Source organism: Loxodonta africana, chromosome 10, assembly GCF_030014295.1.
Source record: "Loxodonta africana isolate mLoxAfr1 chromosome 10, mLoxAfr1.hap2, whole genome shotgun sequence".
Lineage (NCBI taxonomy): Eukaryota > Metazoa > Chordata > Mammalia > Proboscidea > Elephantidae > Loxodonta > Loxodonta africana.
In genome coordinates, this window is record NC_087351.1 from 116,806,757 (window position 1) to 116,826,998 (window position 20,242).

At 38.4% G+C, this 20,242-nt stretch overlaps 1 protein-coding gene across 5 annotated transcripts in view; it reads right to left on the reverse strand.

The window, feature by feature from the left end:
• Positions 1 to 20,242, reverse strand: part of PAPOLA (poly(A) polymerase alpha) — a 65,430-nt gene that overhangs the window by 25,087 nt on the left and 20,101 nt on the right. For all 5 annotated transcript variants that reach the window (XM_023546570.2, XM_023546569.2, XM_010588849.3 and 2 more), the window contains exons 2-12: positions 17,241 to 17,414; positions 15,427 to 15,493; positions 12,132 to 12,213; positions 10,528 to 10,637; positions 10,033 to 10,086; positions 7,698 to 7,809; positions 6,927 to 7,016; positions 6,699 to 6,837; positions 5,078 to 5,150; positions 3,694 to 3,814; positions 2,802 to 2,886 (exon numbers count right to left, since the gene is read on the reverse strand). In XM_023546570.2, the coding sequence (XP_023402338.1) occupies positions 2,802 to 2,886; positions 3,694 to 3,814; positions 5,078 to 5,150; positions 6,699 to 6,837; positions 6,927 to 7,016; positions 7,698 to 7,809; positions 10,033 to 10,086; positions 10,528 to 10,637; positions 12,132 to 12,213; positions 15,427 to 15,493; positions 17,241 to 17,414 (1,107 nt within the window). The remainder of the gene's footprint in view (positions 1 to 2,801; positions 2,887 to 3,693; positions 3,815 to 5,077; positions 5,151 to 6,698; positions 6,838 to 6,926; positions 7,017 to 7,697; positions 7,810 to 10,032; positions 10,087 to 10,527; positions 10,638 to 12,131; positions 12,214 to 15,426; positions 15,494 to 17,240; positions 17,415 to 20,242) is intronic.

Here is a 20,242-nt window from a genome sequence, read left to right on the forward strand (position 1 = left end):
AAGCTGCTCAGATGCCTTCAAGAGACACTCTGAAGTCTTAGAGCAATTCAGGTGTCATTAAGTTTTCCCCAAATTTAAAGATCATAGCTTTCAATATAACACTATAAAAATGTGTTCCAAATGCATTTAAAATCTACTTTAAAGTACTCAATAACATCTCACTTAGTTATTATTATTCTGTAAGTTAGGTTTTCCTGGCCATTTCATCTCACCAGTATTTTACCTGGGTAGATAGATAATAGCTCAGATATGTGCACTGAAAAACTACTTATCTCTTAGTCAAAAATCCTTGACCAAGTAACCCAATATTGAGTTGCTAACAGTTCACAACAATAAAAGTTTTTATGCATGTTTTCAGGCTAAATTATTTTACATACTCTTTGAAATTATAAATTATTAACCTTACACCTTTGAGAACATTCTGGCTTTTTCCTTGATACTTTTTCTTCCTTGTTTCCCCGTGAAATAAACACCTGAGATTACTATTCAAATTCCCTGTATTTATAATGACTTATTTTATTACTAGCTATGTTTTAATGTGAATACCTTAAAAGATAAATACAAAAATATTCTTAGAATTTTTAAGAATTCTACAAAGCAAGGATGCCACCTTTTTCCTCAAAGAATGTTAATATCTCGTTTTCCAAAAGATGATTCCTCTGCTTTTAGACAACTTCCTCCAAGGTTCCCTCCCTTCTAGGAATGAGAAGTGTATTACACACAATTTAAAATCTTGTATTTATCAAATAAGGAGCCCTGGTGGAACAATGATTAAGCACTCAGCTGCTAACCAAAAGGTCACCGGTTTAAATCCACCAGCAGCTCCACGGGAGAAAAGATCTGCTCCCATAAAGATTACAGCCTAGGAAAACCCTACAGACAGTTCTACTCTGTCATATAGGGCTGCTATGAGTCAGAACTGACTCGCCAGCACACGACGACGCCCATGTATCAAATGGCAGTAATTCCAAAATAAGACTTAAACTCTGACTCAAGACAACACTCAGGATTTCAATTCAGCTGTACATCAAATCTTTGCAGCACTTCATATGAGGATATGTTCCTGAAAAACTCAAATCTCTGAATACTTTCAAAAGCTTAATGACAGTAATTACTATACCTTAAAGAGGGGATGGGACTTCTTCGGAGAAGAACTGAAACTACAAATAGAATTTGGTATAGATAAAACCAGCCCACTGTTCCCATCTTTTAACATTTTCGTCCTCCCAGGACTTACAGCTAGAATTTAAATTTTCCTGATGTAATTTAATTTGTTGCTATTTCCTTACATCTAATATAGTTTACTTTTTATAACATAATTTAAGAATTTATTTCAGAAGAGTTAGGATAGTTTAAATCACATGTTAAAAAATAATCTTTTAGCCAGTCAGATGGAAACCCTGTAAGTACTATTTAGCAAAGACTGCTGTATTGTGTAAGTCTAAAAACAAAAAACCTATGTAAGATTTTTAAAAAGGCAGCTTCCAGGTTCTAGCAATGTGAGTGTATTCAAACGAAATGATACTATCAAGGCTTTTTCAATTCCAAGATTAATCTTTGAAGTGACGGAAGCCACTTCACCAAATACTTTCGAGAACCTCATTCTACCCACCTCTTACTGCTCTTTGCTTCTTGGCAATGAGAGATACTGATGGACTGTTCTGCAACTTTATTCCTCTCCTCACGAGTCATTACCTACTGTTTTATATTTCAGTTTTAAAAGTACCAGTATATATGCTTATTAGTTTAAATGTTCAAAGGTACTTCCCTCAACAGTGGTTAAAATAAAAAACAAAGAAAAATGATTTGCCAGATGGAAAAGCACAATTTATGGGGGTTAATAAAACCAGCACATTCAATATTAATGTATTTAAATGTTTACTGACAACAAGGCAGCGCTCCTGGAACACAACAATGAAGCTGGCTCTATTACTGCTTGTTCATGCACAGAACAGAAACAAAACACAGAGACGGCATGAGGGTCATCATCTCGTTTTTAATCAGGGAACGCATAAAGCAATCCTGCTTAGCTGATTACAAAACACACCCAACACAAGATCAAAGGGTCGGGGAAGTTTCAGACGTTCAAAAATTCCTAAGTGGGACTTTGGCAAATGTTCAGCTCAGGGCAAATAAAAGTGCAAGTCCATGTTTTTTTAAAAAGTAAGATTTATTATAACTTACAATTTTCATCAAAACCAATACAATTCATCAGACTTTTAACCTGTGCTAAGGTATTAAACCATTATATTAAAAACATTACTAAAAAATACTAGACCCACTTAGATCCCAAGAAAACTATTTGTAGAGATATTTCAAGGGGCTTTATTAACATTGGGGGAAAGGGCCAACGATGTGTTGTAACTATTAGAAACATCTGATTGGCTACAGATTGGCATTTATTAACTTTGTTGCAGAGACTATCACTGATAAACAATTTTCCAGAGCTGGCTGAAAATGCTTAGTGTCTTCCTAGACAGGGACCAGATTTTAACAGTTCACCTCTCTGCTAAGGTACATAGGCTTTAAGAGTTTTGGTCGTCAGTAACGTACGCCTACAGAAATGAAGTTACAAAGCCAGGTATTCAGTTAGCTCAGGCAGCAGAACGGCAGAGCTACCCGTTACCTTGGCAAAGAGAAAAGAAGAGGCTTGCTAACGAGCACACCCTCTGTGACAGGAAGGAATAGTCTGGAGAATTAAAGGAAAATCCACGATTCCGTTAGTCTAGCAAAAGAGACGTCATCGCTAAACCACCATCATTTAAGAGAGCAACATGTCCGACATGCCTTAAAATACATACTTGTACTTTTGAAAGAAGTTTGGAGCTTCAAAAAGTTTGGACCACTCTGCCTTACTCAGCAAAATTTCATCTGTGATAGCAAGACCTAAATTAAAAACATATTAAAACGTTTGTATGCTTCAGTCTAACAATCTAGAATTTTAAAGAATCTTATTAAACTTATCACAGGCATTCATAATAATCCTAAAATAATTTTAACTTTAGAGCATAGAGATTTTTATATACATACACACTTTTTCAAAGCAGCTAAAGGATTTTTCAAGAGCCAGGTTTCTGGTAGAGTGCCAATCTGCTAATTTCTGCTGCTCCTAAAAGGGCAGAGACGCCTTCCCACAAAGAGCCTCTCCAGAGGATACAAGTTTTAAACTCGAATTTTAAGCTATTAGATGTGCAACTGATTCTACTTCCTCCACTGTCTTCAGCCAAGCTAAGTAACATTGTCCCAGCTGCTTCTGTCAAAGGCTTTTAGTAGTTATACCCTCAAATTGGAAGTATAACCGGTACTCAAAAAAGTTAAGAGGTTCTTCCAAAATAGCAGGCAGTCTGGCCCCAATCCTCCTCAAATTTCTTTCCCAGAAGTATACACAGCCTGCTTCTCTAGTGCTGCCCCCCAGTGGGAGATCATTAATAATTTTACATGGCACACTGTGGCACTGAGCCAGCTGTCTTTACGTGCTGGTTCATCTTCCAACATACAGTGACAAATAAACTGCCTGAAGGTAATCAAACTGAGTTTTTCAAGTCAGTTCTCAAACACATGCTGTAATCGATACATGAATGCCAATGTCCACTTCCATGAACGCACACTTCCACTCAAACTGCAGAGCAGACTACTGGTCTAGATGGCATTTAAAATCCTTCATGTATAAAGGAAACAAGGATAAACACTTACCTTGCTTAAACTCCTCAACCATGACCATCCGTGTTGAAACGGACACATTGTACGTGGAGTTCTGCTGTGGGTATGCTGGTGTGATTATAGGCATAAGATGGTACCTATCACTGGGGTTGACCTACATACAACAACAGCCAATCAGTTTCTTCAAGTACATACACAACAGACACTTGGACTTTTTATTCCTTGTTAAACTGAATCAATGATTTTTTTTTTTAATTGCATTCACAGCTGGAGTTGAGAAAGAAAAACCATGTAAGGAGACACTGTTTTTATAAGAATTCTTTACAGAATCAGAGATTTGGTCTAAATTAATGGCTTGTTTCCATCTTTCGGGTATTACTCATTTGGCAACCTTACTGAAACAGTGTGCCTGCTGAGCAAGACAGGTCCTCCGGGGGATCTAGTGATGTTTTTCTTTATTCAACAACAGAACTAGGGATGTGCAAAGTTACACTTCTGAGAAAGGTCACACTTCTGTGTAAAACTAGCTTTAAACAAGGTAGAAGCAAGCTTTTACATGCCCTCACTTGTAAGGCCTATAAACTTACTAACACGAGGCAACTACGCTATCCATGTGGATATCACTTTAAAAGGTAATGAGATGACTTAATAAACTGTTCATCTTAATCCCTATCAAAATGATACTGGTGGAAATTATAAACTTGAAAATGCATTGTTTGATGTAATCAAAGAGACTTAAAACTAAGTTTTTCATATTGCAATAAAATATCAAGTGAATTTAGAAAAACCAAGTATCTATAAACCTAGAATGTCTTATTCAAACTCAAATTTCTTTTGTCAATTAATAAAATGCACATTGTTAACACTTAAAATAAGTAAACAGCAATGATCATAACTTGCCAAGAAACAAAATGCAAACTCTTCTTTTTAGCCCAAGCTTGTCTTTATAATCTTTGAAATATTCCAACCCATTTTTACAATTACATCATGAAATTAAAGTGATACTGCTCATAAGTTATCTGCCACATGTAAACATTAAGCAACAGCTTTTCTACAATGACCCAATTTTAACAAGATATTTAGATCAAATAAAAAAATACAGGGATTTTTAGTATCCTTTTATTTTTTTTTAAAAGCACAAATGCCCACAACTTTGACTTACATGGTAGTTCTATATAGACTTAAAGTGTTAGTGAAGTTGCTATTAAAAACTATGTACAATTACGTGGTTTACAGGGTACATCATTACGCTTCACACATCAGAGGACAATTATAGTTCAGGTTATCTAGAAGAACGTGTAATACGGACATGTCCACTCATACGTAAGCGATGGAAAGCCTCCCTGCACTTTATGCAGATGATTTTTACTTGTTATTGCACAATGTGAATTTGTAGGGGAAAAAATAATACACTAACCCTTGGGTCCCATACAGGCAAATTAAGATTGCATTCTTCGGGCTGTTTCAATAGCACTGGATTTGGCCATTCCCTGTTTAAAAAGATTGTAGCACTTGATAAGACTACTGGGTATCACATCGGAACGTACTCTGTAAAACATACAGCATTCGTGACCGTGATCCTTCTTCCCTCATTCTGCCCTCCTGGCTTATATGATCTGGTATTCCTTCCTACTGATATTAGACTACTCTAAATATTTTTCTTCTAACTATGGAATTAACTCAAATGATTTGATAGTTTTCTAAGGTTGAAGTCAAACATCTCTGACTTTCAAAAAAAAAAAAAAAAAAATCCCCACCCAGACGAAGCACCATCAGATAAAGCGGCACCTGGATGCATCCAGCTCAACCGCGAAAAGGATAAATCCCCAGAGAAACTAAAATGTGTCTTTACACTAGCCCCCATCCACAGACAACTGAGAATTTTAAAAAAGTTAATTCTAAGCAAGGGAGTATAAATTACAAAATTTGGGAAAAATTTTCTCTACCCTCATGTCATGAAATAGTGTAGCAAAACTTTTGAGTTGTGAACACACTGTTTTCAAGATGTTTTCTATAAATTACATAGCTACTTTACTCCTTTACAGAACAGATAAAAACTAGAAAACATCTGTGATCCTTAATATCTAGGTCAGCTTTTCAAATACACTATTGGCTTATGTATGTGCAACATTAAGACAAATTCTGACATTCTTTAATCTCACACGCCTGATCACACACAATTATGGGCGATCAAATCCCAGGACAGCAGAATGAGTACTGAAAAGTGTGGCACAGTTCTAAAATTATAAATCAACACCAGTAACTCTAATTTTTATAAAATTACTAGAAAAAAAACTCAATTTTTTTTTGGAGGGAGCAGGGGCAGGGCTTGGCAGGAAAAGGGAAGGAGGACTTAAAATCACTAAGATAAATGTGACCAAAAAACCAAGAACCTTCGTCTTTTGGGCCAAAGTAACTAATATGAAATAACGATAATCTACTATCTCACTTTTTTTTTTTAAAGAAAGAATAGTTGACCAACATGCACATCTTGAAATAAGGAGACTTTTAAAAAAAAATCTCTTTTGCGTTAATGACTAATCTCAAAGGGACCATCATTTTTTTTTTTTCCAGGCACTTAATTTATTCTTTTTTAATATAAATGTATACCTTTAATATTTTATCAAAGATAAACGAACAGCTAAAAGCAAAAACAAACAAAAAAAATCACAAAAAACTAACGGCCTATAGATCTGGAATTCGAAGAGTGAGAGAGGTAGTGTATACACAGGTTTTCTTCTATCTCAACCTATCAACTCATTGGGTTTTAGCAAACACTGCAGCTAAGATTCAGAGCTTATTTGGAGGGCAGGTTTACACAAGGAAGTACAAACTGCACCTGTCTTACTATCCTGGGAAAGCTAGGGAAAACTAATGGAGTTTAGGTTTGTCATTTTATACACAACGTGATCTCCCCGAGGCTACTTAAATCATGAACTAAAATTTGAATCTAAAAGCAGCTGCAGAAATGTCATAGAAATAAGACTAAACTTCAGTGTCTACAATCGATTTTATTTTAATATAATCTAAACACATACCATTTAGAAAATACCAAGAAAAACTTATGTACAAGAGTTGATGCTATTGCATTTGGATAAAGCTGGCAAGTTCTGGCTACTAGCATAGCCCAGGAAACACCACCGAGGAAACCTAGTATATTGGAATAGATGTTGTGGCCTGTTGATAAGGGAAAAGCAAAAAGATAAGTTAGTGTTGAACAAAAGTTCAAACATTTTAATAAGCTAGCCAACAAATTCTGAACTCACGTTTGGCCCACAGTTTGATAGCTCTCAGAGTTAACCTGAAGTTGTCAATGTTTGGTACTAGATGTAAAATTTCATCGGTTACCCTGCAACCTGATTAATAGGAGTGAAAAAAACAGAGCATTAAATCATCAGAAGTTTATGATATTACTTCGTTTAACTTTTCTGAGACTGATGTCAAATTAAGTAAGAACTTTTATTTGGTACAGCCAGTAATGGCAGATTCAAAAAAAAGCAAACAAAAATCTAATAAATCTTTTGTCTTCTTTCACCAAGCACTACACTAAACCATATAAAACTGAATTGTAATCTGTCTAAATCAAGCTTCCAACTCTTTTCAACTTTTTCCATCCAGGCATACAGAGGAGGGCTTGATCCACACAAGTTTCCAGGAACTGCTCTTCAAGAGCATACGTTAATGTAAGACTGTTCAAAAGTAACCCTTTTAACACTACAGCTGAAAACATTAGAAGAGGATATCAGGATCAAAATTAACTAGGGTTACGCGGTGAAATCTAACTCATTAGTAACAAAGCAGATAATCTCGTGAAGTGTCCTAAGTGCCATTCACAACAGAAGAAAAGAAACAGCAGTGTGAGATACCGACTGACACCCACCCTGCTATAGTCTAACTACTAAATAAAGCACATTTTATTTGACTCACTATTAGTGAACAATATGGCTACAAAAAGCTTCAGTACAGAACCTGAGTTAAAAACAGTTATTTCGTGTTTTACAAAAATTGCTACTACACAAAAGGAGGTTTTGACATACCGTTAAGACTTCTTATGCATCTTATATCTAAATTTTTAAGCAGACTGTCATCTCGTAAATCCAAATCTTCTGGAATAGTCTGCAGTGCTAATCTTGCAAACAAAATATCAATCTAAAACAAAAACAGAATATCAATCTAAAACAAAAACAAACTGTAATACTCCAGATCTGCCAAACCATTCTGAAGGCATTTCTATAAAGACAGAATCTTCTCATCAACTAGGACAATGTCCACAAAAGGTTCACAAATCACGTTAATTCACAGCATATGTATAGTGGTAAAACACAACGGAACTCGTATAAATACCTGTTTGTTGAGTTAATCATAGTAAGTTTGATTTACTAAATCTTTTAAATGCATCCACTGGATTATTTAAAATGTGGTATTCAGTTCTCCATCTACAGGAATGGTGCCCAAGTGTAAAGCAACCATCTTTCCATTTACCCAAAAAGTACCTCTTGATGAAAACGGAGCGCCTCCTAGTTGAGAGCATCTATAGTCACAGTATTACAGAATGATTTTTCTGGACTTAAAAGGAAAAATCATGGCCTTAAACCAGAATTGAGACTGATTTTGAATGCTTATATAGAATTCAACTGATGAGAAAAAAAATTTTTTTCCCTCTTGTAAAATGGGGGGGGTGGGGAGCAGAGAAAATAAGCACAGATTTGTTCCTTGTTCCTGGTGGTATGTTTTCCTGGTTCCAGAAAGTTGCATGTTGCTATAAACTAGCCTTTTACAAGATCACTTTAAAGAAAAACCTTTTAAAAGCATGTTGTAAAAGCTGTTTACACATAACACCTATGGGATGACACTGGGGCAGCGGAATCTATGCTGGCTGGATAAAGAAGGACTTGCAGGGATGAGAGCGGGGAGAGGGGAATCCACGCTGCTGGATAAAGGCAGGCTTGTGAGGATAAGAGTGGGGAGAGGGGAATCCACGCTGCCTGGATAAAGAAGGACTTGCAGTGATGAGAGCGGGGAGAGGGGAATCCATGCTGCTGGATAAAGGCAGGCTTGTGGGGTAAGAGTGGGGAGAGTGGAATCCACACTGCTGAATAACGGAGGACTTGCAGGGATGAGAGCGGAATCCACATTGCTAGATAGAGGAGGACTTGCGGGATCGGACAAAGCCGCCAAAGAACCAGATTCCAAAGTCTAATATCTCACCCAATTTAGAAAGAAACAAAGACTTTATGCTCAAAACAGTTGATAACTCAAACAGCCACTCAGTGATGACACTGATGTGAAAAAACAGAGTTAGGATAAAATTATTTCATACAATGTGAAAACAGAAAAAGATAGCCTAAAAAAAAAATTATTTTATATAATATATATAGACAGAAAACACATTTGATATTTTAAACAGCCATCTGACTTTCATCCCTATCCTGAAAAATTTACAGTTGAGTTGTCCTCCCACCAAAAAAAAAAAATCTGTTCTTTGTTGGTAATCTTTTTAGAAAAATGGGGCATCACCCCATTTCCCAGGTTGTTCTCATTTAAAAAACTGACAGTAAATCAAAACTACCTGAACCTGGTAATCCTTACCAAATTTCACGTTTTATGTCTACTTATTAAGGTCATTCCTTTAAGTTTTCATTAAAGACAGAGTTGAACATGTCAGGCAGTTATGAGAACTGCCTTTTTGCAAAACAGTGAAGTATTATTCACCCAATTTCCAAAATTTTCTATTTTCACTATTATTCTCAGTGACTTACCAGTACCATTCAAACCCTATTTCTGCAGAAGTACCGTAATAAGTAATGAAAGTTGCTTCACTGCCAGCTCTGTTCCAATTACCTTCACTACACATGTTGGCAACAGCAAGAAGAAACACGCATCATTTCAAGAGTCTGAACTTGGGTGTCCCACAGCACTTAAGTTCTCCCCTATCAGAAAACATTTCCAGCCTTCACAATACCAGGCCACAATCTTCTCCCAACATCTTCAAAACATCTAACTCAAATGAAGCTGAAGCAAAGTGCTTTTTGCAAAAATATACTGTTATTTCCTTAATGAGACTAAAAGTACACAAAATCTGCAAACAGAACGACTATCACCACAGGCCTCAGGTCTCATTAGTTCCGTCAATGGCTGGCTGCCTAATTTCACTTGGCACTTAAAAAAAGAATGTTTGTTTGTGCTCAAGAAAAAAAAAAAAAGACTAAAATGGCAGGTTCTACAAAACCAAGAATTAAATAAACTTGATTCTTACTAATATCACAGCCAATTCTCTTATTATGAAACTTTAAAATAAAAGAAGTTTTTAACCTGTATCCATCAAAAGTGGTGACACGACACAACAGGAATGTAACTGGAATTACACCTTACCTCTATCCCGTCAAAACACAGCTTGATAACTGGTACAAACGCCTCTTCCACAGCCTGTAAGAAAGGTAAACAGAGTCAGTACCTCTGAAACTACATCAGCCCCTACTAGTTTAGTGCTTTTAAATGAATGCGACGCTCTGGAAACTATTTAACCATAATTTACGTGATAGGTTCTCAGTAAGATGCTTTAAGACACTGGGCTCTTGAATCAGACAAACCTAGTTCAAAGCCTTGATTTCACTCATGAGTTGTGTGATCATGGCCAAATTAATTAATATTTATGTTCTGTTAGCCTCAGTTTCCTAACCTGTAAACAAGAGATTATGGATTTACGCTTTTACACTTGTGGTACAGAATAAAATGCAAACATACACACGAAGTGCTTAGAAGGGTCTAACACACTGAGAGAGTGCAGTAAATGATGGCTATATCCTAAAACTCAGTAGACTAAGTAACTGCTGTAACTCCACTCCCTTTAGCCAGACATTTACTCACTCTTAAATCTTTTACTTCTTCCTGTAACTTCAATTTATCATAGAATGAGGTGAAAAAGTCACTTCGATCAACATGTCTTGGTGCAACACACAATGCATCAATATCAGCACCTAAAAAAAATTAAGCCCATCAACCACTTATCAATATTACAAGAAAAATATTTTGCATCTGATCAGGCAGAATCTTATGTTGAGAACCTGTTAACATTATACTAGTGAGCCACCTCTAAAAATGCATGACCCCCATGACCCAAAAAAAATTACCACCCAGTATAGGAAAAATAGGGTTCTAAATGATGGGATGTGGTTTTGTCTTTTCCCTGAAGCATCCTCTATCTGTAGTGGCCGCGGTGAACTGGGAGTCAGAGAAAGGTGAATGAGATAGGTTTTCACGGTGAAGAGCGGGAATGAGTCAAGCACATGCCCGACATCTTAATGTCACTAGTCATACCCATGTTCATAAGTTTAAAAAAAAAAATACTGTTTTCCTCTATACACTATATGACTGGTACTTCTAGGTTCCTATCTAACCCCAAATGGGACCTACAGAATAAACTTGAAAAAGAATTAAAATCAACAAGTAGGACCATGACGGGGAGACGAATGTGAGGCCAGGTAGCACAGGCATTCCCTACATGTGGGAGCGAAGGCACTACTCTGAAGGCCGTCTACATCCATGGGGAGGAGAGGGCCACAGTACACCACAGCAAATGCACATCTCCTGGCACAGGGCAGTGGGAGGTGGGGGGATGCCAAATGCAGACAGCACTATACAGGCAGATACTTTTAAAGCAGAGAGGCCACTGGTTAATGGTTATAGACTACACCCGCAGGCTGCCTGGGTTAGAGCCCTGCTTCTGCCAAGAGATGCCTGGGAGAAACTGCTGAAGCCACACTGCTTCCTTAGGTCTCAGACCACTTGCTGGTTCTATGGGAACAAGAGGACTGCAAGGGCTGAATAAGATAATAGAGATCAAACGCTTAGCTCCAGGCCCAGTTCAGAGAAAAGAGCTCAACGAGTGTTCTTTGCCAGGACAGCATTTTTATTGTGTTTTGATTTGCATAGAGGGGAAAAAATCTGCAAGAAAATACTGACAGTGATTACGAATGGCTTTTTTTTGCTTAGCCATACTTACAATTTGTCTATAATAAAAGTACGGGAAAAAGGAAAACCGCAAAATTGCTTAAAAGCTTGAATTCGTTTTTATTCTGTCTTTTTACAGTGGCATTCTTCACATGAAGGAAATCACAGGGAGGGCAGTGCTGCCCAACAGCGTTCTCTACAAGGGGGGAATGTTTTGTATCTGTACTGTCCAACCTGGCAGCCACTATCGTATGTGGCTAGTCAGCATATGAAATGTGTCTACTTCTACTAAGGAAACCAATTTTTATTTTTACTTAATTTTTATACTGCACCGGACAGTGTGGGTATAAAAGAAAGCATCACATTACATCTTTCTTCTTCCCAAATTTAGACCCCTTGAGGTCTTCTCTTCCATGCAAACTTCAGCTATGACACAGCACAAGCAACTGAGACGAACACTTCTTTAACATTTTTAAGAAAATAAAAGGACCCCTTCTCAAGGTTAATAAAATAATATTTACCTTTTGTGTGTACTCCTAATCTGTAAGATCCAAATGTAAAAATTTTTCCTCCAACATTTTCAATTACAGATTGTGGAAGATTCTATTGAAACAAATTTAAAAAATAGTTATTTTGCCAGTGACACGCAAGGAAAATTATTTCAGATGGTACTGTACTTCCAAAAAAACCCAGTTAAGATTTCAGTGCAAATTTATATAGAGAGTATTAAAACTATAAGCTCTACAAAATAACAGCCCTTCCTTCACAGACCAACCTAATTTGAAATGCAAGCAATTTTTCCTACTTTCAATGAAGTGTTCTTTAGTGATGATCCAAGCTATTTTAGCTGCTTGCCACATACAGGGTGGCTATGAGTCGGAATCAACTCGGTGGCAACGGGTTTGGTTTTTGGGGTTTTTTTTGGCCACGTTTCTGAAAACTGCTATATTAAGGCAGAGGAGGTCGTGTACTCCCACAGGGGCGATACCAGACCAGGGGTTTTATTCCTGACAAAGACACTACATAAAATAAACCACGAATATGAAAACACAACAAAAACAGATACTGTGATCACTTAAAAAGATCATATTCAATTATACTAAATAGCACACTGGAGTCTAATTTTACTACATGAAAAGTGACTTTACAGCCAACACTGACAAGTGGTAGTGTAGTTTTTTTAGATTTCTGAAAGACTTTGGTAGGATGACTTTAAAAAGAACTAAGCTACTCATAGTTTCTCATTCAGGCGGCGAGGGCGAAATCACTGAGAACCCATCGTGACCATAGCACGGCTAGAGTATGACGGTGGGTACTCAAGGGCCCTCACTGTTAAGGATGGTGGTGTATGCAAACAAAAACCAATGTGAGTGAGTTCTAGTTCAGTGTTTCTCCTTACCTAATTTCCCAGTAAAGTCTCTTTTCAGTACCACAACATATAGGAGAGACCACTCTCTCAGAAAAAATAAATACATGGCATAAATGAAGCATTATTTCATACTAGAAAGGTCCTAAAAACAAGTTCTAAAGATTTGAGGAAGGCTATTTTTAAGGGTGCATTTAACCACCACTTACAGAAAATAAACTATTACATACATGTATAATGTTATAGTCTAAAAAATAGCAAGACTTTTTATCTTTCTATATTTAGTTACAAAGAAGCTCCATTACTGAAATGAAGCAGCAGCATGTGTACAGAAACAGGCCTACAAACGAGGTTAGGGAGCAATGAAGTGAGGACACCGATCTGCACAGAGCTCCACAGACAGACGAACATCCAACATGTGTACAGAAACAGGCCTATGAACGAGGTTAGGGAGCAATGAAGTGAGGACACCGATCTGCACAGCGCTCCAGAGACAGACGAACATCCAACATGTGTACAGAAACAGGCCTACGAACGAGGTTAGGGAGCAATGAAGTGAGGACACCGATCTGCACAGAGCTCCAGAGACAGATAAACGTCCAACACAACTTCCTGTGAGGGTGGAAACGGTCTCTATCTGCACTGCCCAGTACAGTAGCCGCTACCTACACGTGGCTATGCAGCACGTGAAATATAGCTAGTATGGCTAAAAAACCTTAACGTTCAATGTTATTTAATTTTGGTTAATTTAAACACCCATATGTGGCTGGGGCTACTATATTAGTGTAGCTTTAGACATGAACAAGCTTATACCTACTGAGATCACTGTAACCCAGAAATTAGGATTTCTCAATTCAAGTCACAGAAAAAACATTGTTAATTTTAAAATCTTTTTTTAAGAAGTCTTAAAATATTAGATGGCAAACAGGGTCTACTGTCCAAAAATGTTATGTGATTTTTCTCCCAGAATACTATAAATTATGGTGGTTAAGAGTTTGGCTGCTAACCCAAAGGTCAGCAGTTTGAATTCACCAGACGCTCCTTGGAAACCCTATGGGGCAGTTCTACTCTGTCCTATGCTGTAGCTATGAGTCAGAATCGACTCAATGGCAGCGGGGTTTGGTTTTTTTGGTTTATGTTAAATCAGTGGCAGTCAATCAATGAGGATTCTGTCCACCAGAGAACATATGGCAATGCCTGAAGACATTTTGGTTGTCGCAACTTGGGGGGGTGGGGTGCATCTACTGGGTAGAGTCCAGGGATGCTGTTAAAACCAAAAAAAAAAAAGAAACCCACTGCCACTGAGTAGTTTCCAACTCCTAGCGACCCTAAAGGACAGAGGAGAACTGCCCCATAGGGTTTCCAAGGCTGTAATCATTACAGAAGCAGACTGTCACATCTTTCTCCCACAGAGCGGCTGGTAGGTTCAAACCACTGACCCTTCAGTTAGTAGCTGAGCACTTAACCACTGCACCACCAGGGTTTCCAATAGTATACAGGGCTGCTATGAGTCAGGATCAACAAGACAGCAATGGGTTTTTTAGGGTTTTTTTTAGTAGTACATAGAACCCCCAATTTAGAGGACTCCAACTGTTCAGGTTTTCATTAGTCACCTAAAAACATGTATACACTGTTTTAAGAAAATAATATAAATCTGACCCAATCAAGAGACTTGATTTACTTTTCTTCTAAGTTGATGCCCTTTGTCCCCATCCTATAAGGCTTTCGGCTACGCTTGATTCTCTCTCCATCACCTTTTCAGCACCTTGGGCTACCCTTGATTCTCTCTCCATCACCTTTTCAGCACTTTGGACTACCCTGCATAAACTGCAGCTATTTCGCTGAACAGAATCAACTCGACAGCAATGACTTGGTTTTGGTTTAGGTTTGGTTTGGGTATTTTTAAAAATGGGTCAAATGAATTCCACACACAACTCTTTAAGAATCCACTTCCTTTGCCATAAACCCTGTCATGAATTTATCAGTTGTGTGCATGGGTATTCTAATAATACAGTATTAGGAACACAGAAAATGTCATTATAAAAAACAAACAGATATTCTGCTTGAGAGTCTAATACCTTAAATCCTAAAAGAAAAAAAAATTATCTTTGTAGGGTACCTGAGAGGTAACAAGATTCTCAAACATATTAAATATTTTTCCAGCACCTTTTCAGGTACATATCTATCATTTCTGTGAAGTGTAGAAGTAATTTAAGCTTTGAAATGTTCCAACCAAAAAAGTACATATAAAATCATGAAACTCAGTTCAGTTTTTCCTGCTTCCAAAATAACTAGAAAGAAAATATAAAATCATCATCAAGGGACTAAAATGGACTCTGCATTACATTAAGCCTCCAGGTCCACTCAGAAACAAGGATGTTCTATAAAACAGTTGCTGTGTTCAGTTGGTGACAAATGGCAAACGATTCTGTATGCAAAACGTCACTTACCTTGCTTTCACTGATTTCCCGTATCCACTCTTTTACCAGGTTATTTAATTTTCCCAAAATTAAAATCCTGTAGAGAAAACAAACACCAGTCAAGAATTAAGCTGTTTGAGTTAGAAATAGAACTACCATACAACCCAGAAATCCCACTCCTCGGAATATACCCTAGAGATACAAGAGCCTTCACACAAACAGATATATGCACACCCATGTTTATTGCAACTCTGTTTACAATAGCAAAAAGCTGGAAGCAACCAAGGTGTCCATCAACGGATGAATGGGTAAATAAATTGTGGTATACTCACACAATGGAATACTACGCATCGATAAACAACAGTGACGAATCTGTGAAACATTTCATAACATGGAGGAACCTGGAAGGCATTATGCTGAGCGAAATTCGTCAGAGGCAAAAGGACAAATATTGTATAAGACCACTATTATAAGATCTTGAGAAATAGTAAAAACTGAGAACACATACTTTTGTGGTTACGAAGGGGGGAGGGAGGGAGGGAGGGAGAGGGTTTTTTATTGATTAATCAGTAGATAAGAACTGCTTTAGGTGAAGAGAAAGACAACACTCAATACATGGAAGGTCAGCTCAATCGCACTGGACTAAAAGCAAAGAAGTTTCCGGGATAAAATGAATGCTTCAAAGGTCAGCGGAGCAGGGGCGGGGGTTTGGGGAACATGGTTTGAAGGGACTTCTAAGTCAATTGGCAAAATAATTCTATTATGAAAACATTCTGCATCCCACTTTGAAATGTGGCGTCTGGGGTCTTAAATGCTAACAAGCGGCCATCTAAGATGCATCAAATGGTCTCAATCCATCTGGAGCAAAGGAAAATGAAGAACACCAAGGTCACACGACAACTAAGAGCCCAAGAGACAGAAAGGGCCACATGAACCAGAGACCTACATCATCCTGAGACAAGAAGAACTAGTTGGTGCCCGGCCACAATCAACGACTGCCCTGACAGGGACCACAACAGAGAACCCCTGAGGGAGCATGAGATCAGTGGGATGCAGACCCCAAATTCTCATAAAAAGACCAGACTTAATGGTCAGACTGACACTAGAGGAATCCCGGTGGCCATGGTCCCCAGACCTTCTGTTGGCACATGACAGGAACCATCCCCGAAGACAACTCATCAGACATGAAAGGGACTGGTCAGCGGGTGGGAGAGAGATGCTGATGAAGAGTGAGCTAATTATATCAGGTGGACACTTGAGAGTGTGTTGGCAACTCTTGTCTGGAGGGGGGATGGGAGGATAGAGAGAGAGGGAAGCTGGCAAAATTGTCACGAAAGGAGAGACTGAAAGGGCTGACTCAATAGGGGAAGAGCAAGTGGGAGTACGGAGTAAGATGTATGTAAACTTGTATGTGACAGACTGATTGGATTTGCAAACGCTCACTTGAAGCTTAATAAAAGTTAACAAATAAAAAAAAGAAGAATTAAGCTGTTTGGGCTCCAGACTATCAGGGATCAGAGGCATGGAAACAGAGCGCCCTGTGTACAGACAATAAAGCAGGAGGGCGGAGGCAAGGCTGGCTGCCTGATAGCAATCAGCCTTGGGCTGTGGACACTGATAATGACCCTTCTCCCCACCCTGTGAAGTCAGGGGAGGAAGTCCTGACACGCCACCATTTGGTCACCCCTTTAAGTATCACTCTTTTCTGAAACAGATACACAGATTTGGGAGAATAACTCTGACCTCCTAACTGGATAACTCAATACAGAGTGTCACAAAATCAGTTTATTTCAACACTACTAACGAATTATAAATTCTACTTTACAGACACACATCTAATTTACCTGCGCTGCAGCTCCTCCTCCTCTTCAAAAACCCCAAAAGGCTTCAGAGTCTCGATGAGTCTCTGTGTAAGAACGCAGTCAGTCTCCTTGGGGGTTGCTAAGCTGATAGGGGAGGTGATACCATAGTGCTTCTGAGGCGGCCGTGTCTGTTGTGATCCCTGCGTTGTAACTGGACTGTAAACAGAAGGAGAGAAAATTACTGCCCAGAAAGTCTACTATTTTGAAACAAATCAACATTACTAGAAAAACTGCTTTAGTAAAATGCATTTCTAAGCGTGGCTGGTTCTCCACCAGACCCAAAAGTCATTTTACTTACAAAGAACATTTACTTGTCACACAACAAAAAGAAAACAAAAACAAGCGACCAAAAAGAAAACATTGTTTCTTCTCCCATAAGCATTTTAACTTTCTCACTACCTAAATCCTTGAATATTTTACAAATAAAAATCTAGATCCAAAATGTATTGCCAGAGAAAACTTTGAGCAATCAGAAATGTAATCAGAATACAGTCAACTTCTGAGAAGTTTTACTTGTTGAAAAAGGGCCAAAATCCATACACTTCCAAAGCAATTAAAAAAAAAAAAAAAAAACTCTCTACAAAAATGCTGTTTTACCAAAACAGAGGGAACTTAGCATCTGAATTACGGTGCATAAAGCCCACATTACTGTTGTCAGGTGCGACTCATAGTGACCTTATGAACCACAGAACGAAACACTGCCCAGTCCTGTGCCATCCTCACAATCACGGTTATGCTTGAGCCCATTGTTGCAACCACTGTGTCAATCCATCTCACTGAAGGGCTCCCTCTTTTCCTCTGATCCTCTACTTTACCAAGCATGATGTCCTTCTCCAGGGACTGATCCCTCCTGACAACATGTCCAAAATACGTAAGACGCAGTCCGGCCATCCTTCCTTCTATGGGAGCTTTCTGGATGTACTTCTTCCAAGACAGATCTGTTCATTCTTTTGGCAGCCCACGGTATATTCAGTATTCTTCATCAACACCACAATTCAAAGGCATCAATTCTTCAGTCTTCCTTATTCATTGTCCAACTTTCACATGCATATGATGCGATTGAAAATACCATGGCTTGGGTCAGGCGCACCTTAGTCTTCAAGGTGACACCTTTGCTTTTCAACACTGTGACGAGGTCTTTTGTAGCAGATTTGCCCAGTGTGGTGCGTCTTTTGATTTCTTGACTGTCCACATATAACAGACCAAATAACAGAAACACAGACACAGCTTGGGGGAAAGAAGTGTGTTCATACTAAGGTTGTTAAATGATTTTTGGTAAGAGACTTCAATGATGGTGCCAGTCTAACAGGTTTTTCCATTTTAAGGGACATTCCAGGTTTGTACGACCAAAAGGATTTTAACAACCAGGGAAAAGGCACCGCATGCTTTAGATGCTTAGGCAAATAATTTGACTCAATATGACTTAGCAGAACCGATTCTTGCTTTTTTTACTTGTCCCTGGTGAAATAATTAACTTTATAAAGAACTCTAAAGATAACATAACTATTATTTAAAAATTAACAAGTTGAATAGCATACAAAGCCAGGTCAGAGATATGGGAAAAACCTAACATCTGGATTAGAATTTCCCTAAATTGTTTCATGGAACACTCCATTCCATAAGAAATTCAAGTGTTTATTTCACACACATTTAAAGCTACTTTTTCCCTCCAAGTTCTAAATACATTTTTCTTTACTGAATTAAGGGGTGATAATCTACTTTTTTTTTTTTTTAGCAGGCCAGGGTAGCTAACTGAAAGGCTGGTGGTTCAAACCCACCCAAGGACACCTTGGAAGACAGGCCTGGCAATCTGCTTCTGAAAGGTCACAGCCTTGAAAACCCTATGGAGCAGTTCTACTCTGCACATATGGGGTCGCCATGAGTCAGAATCAGTTCAATGGCAACTAACAACAACGATCTACTCAAGCAATAATGTGCCAAATCCAAGTATGCTGTGCACATTGAGTCCCACGACGTGCTGACGACCTACCCCCTGGAGTCCATGTGTACTGTGACTACCAGGCCCTGGTTTTGTCCTCTGATATCAACAGAGACCTAAGCCGGGAAGACCAGGCTGCTTGTGACCAGTCAGCCACAGTGCTGGATATGACCTAGCCAGCGTTTTCTGGTCAGTTACGCATCATCTCAGGTTTCATAACAACGTTTACTGAATAAATATGAATAAAGTGTATTATTATCTATTGCAGCAATTAATTCACATAAGATCACTTTCTCCTACTCCTTTAAACTACACTGCACAGCCACAAAAGGCTACTGTCTTAGTCGCAAAATCTAGGAATCCAAAGAACACCGAACATTGTCTAGACGAATGATGTTACATTTATGTCCTACTTTTCAAATTTATGTAGCATCTATATTAAAACATACAAATTAAGTGTAACTGAATTCATGTCTTGGTTAGTACCTAATTTTTTCAATCAGTAAATAGTTATCATTGGGTTTCACAAAACTGACATCAAAAAGGGGGCCCTCAAAACTGCCTGACAACGGGCAAACCCTGCCTCAAGCCACAAACAAAAACTTTCACTAAAAAAACAGCTGCCATCCAATTCATTACAACTAATGACAACCCCACGTGTTTCAAAGAAGTACACTCCACAGGGCTGTCAGTGGCTGTGATCTTTCAGTAAATTGCCAGGTCTTTTTCCCAAGGTGACTTTGGGAGGATTCAAACCACCAACCTTTTGGTTAGGAGCCAAGCACTTCGCTATTTGTACCACCCAGGGACTCCCCAAACCAGCTGCTGTCAAGTCGGTTCCGACTCGTGGCGACCCAATGTGCTTCAGAGTACAACTGCCCTCAGAAGGGTTTTCAAGGCTTTCGTAAGACCTGTGTCCCGAGGCACCTCTGGGTGGGTTCCAACGCAACCTTTCAGTTAGTCCAGTGCTTAACTGTTTGCATCACCCAGGGACTCCTTCCCCACACCATACACTTATTTAGGATTTTTTAAGTATTTAGATGTT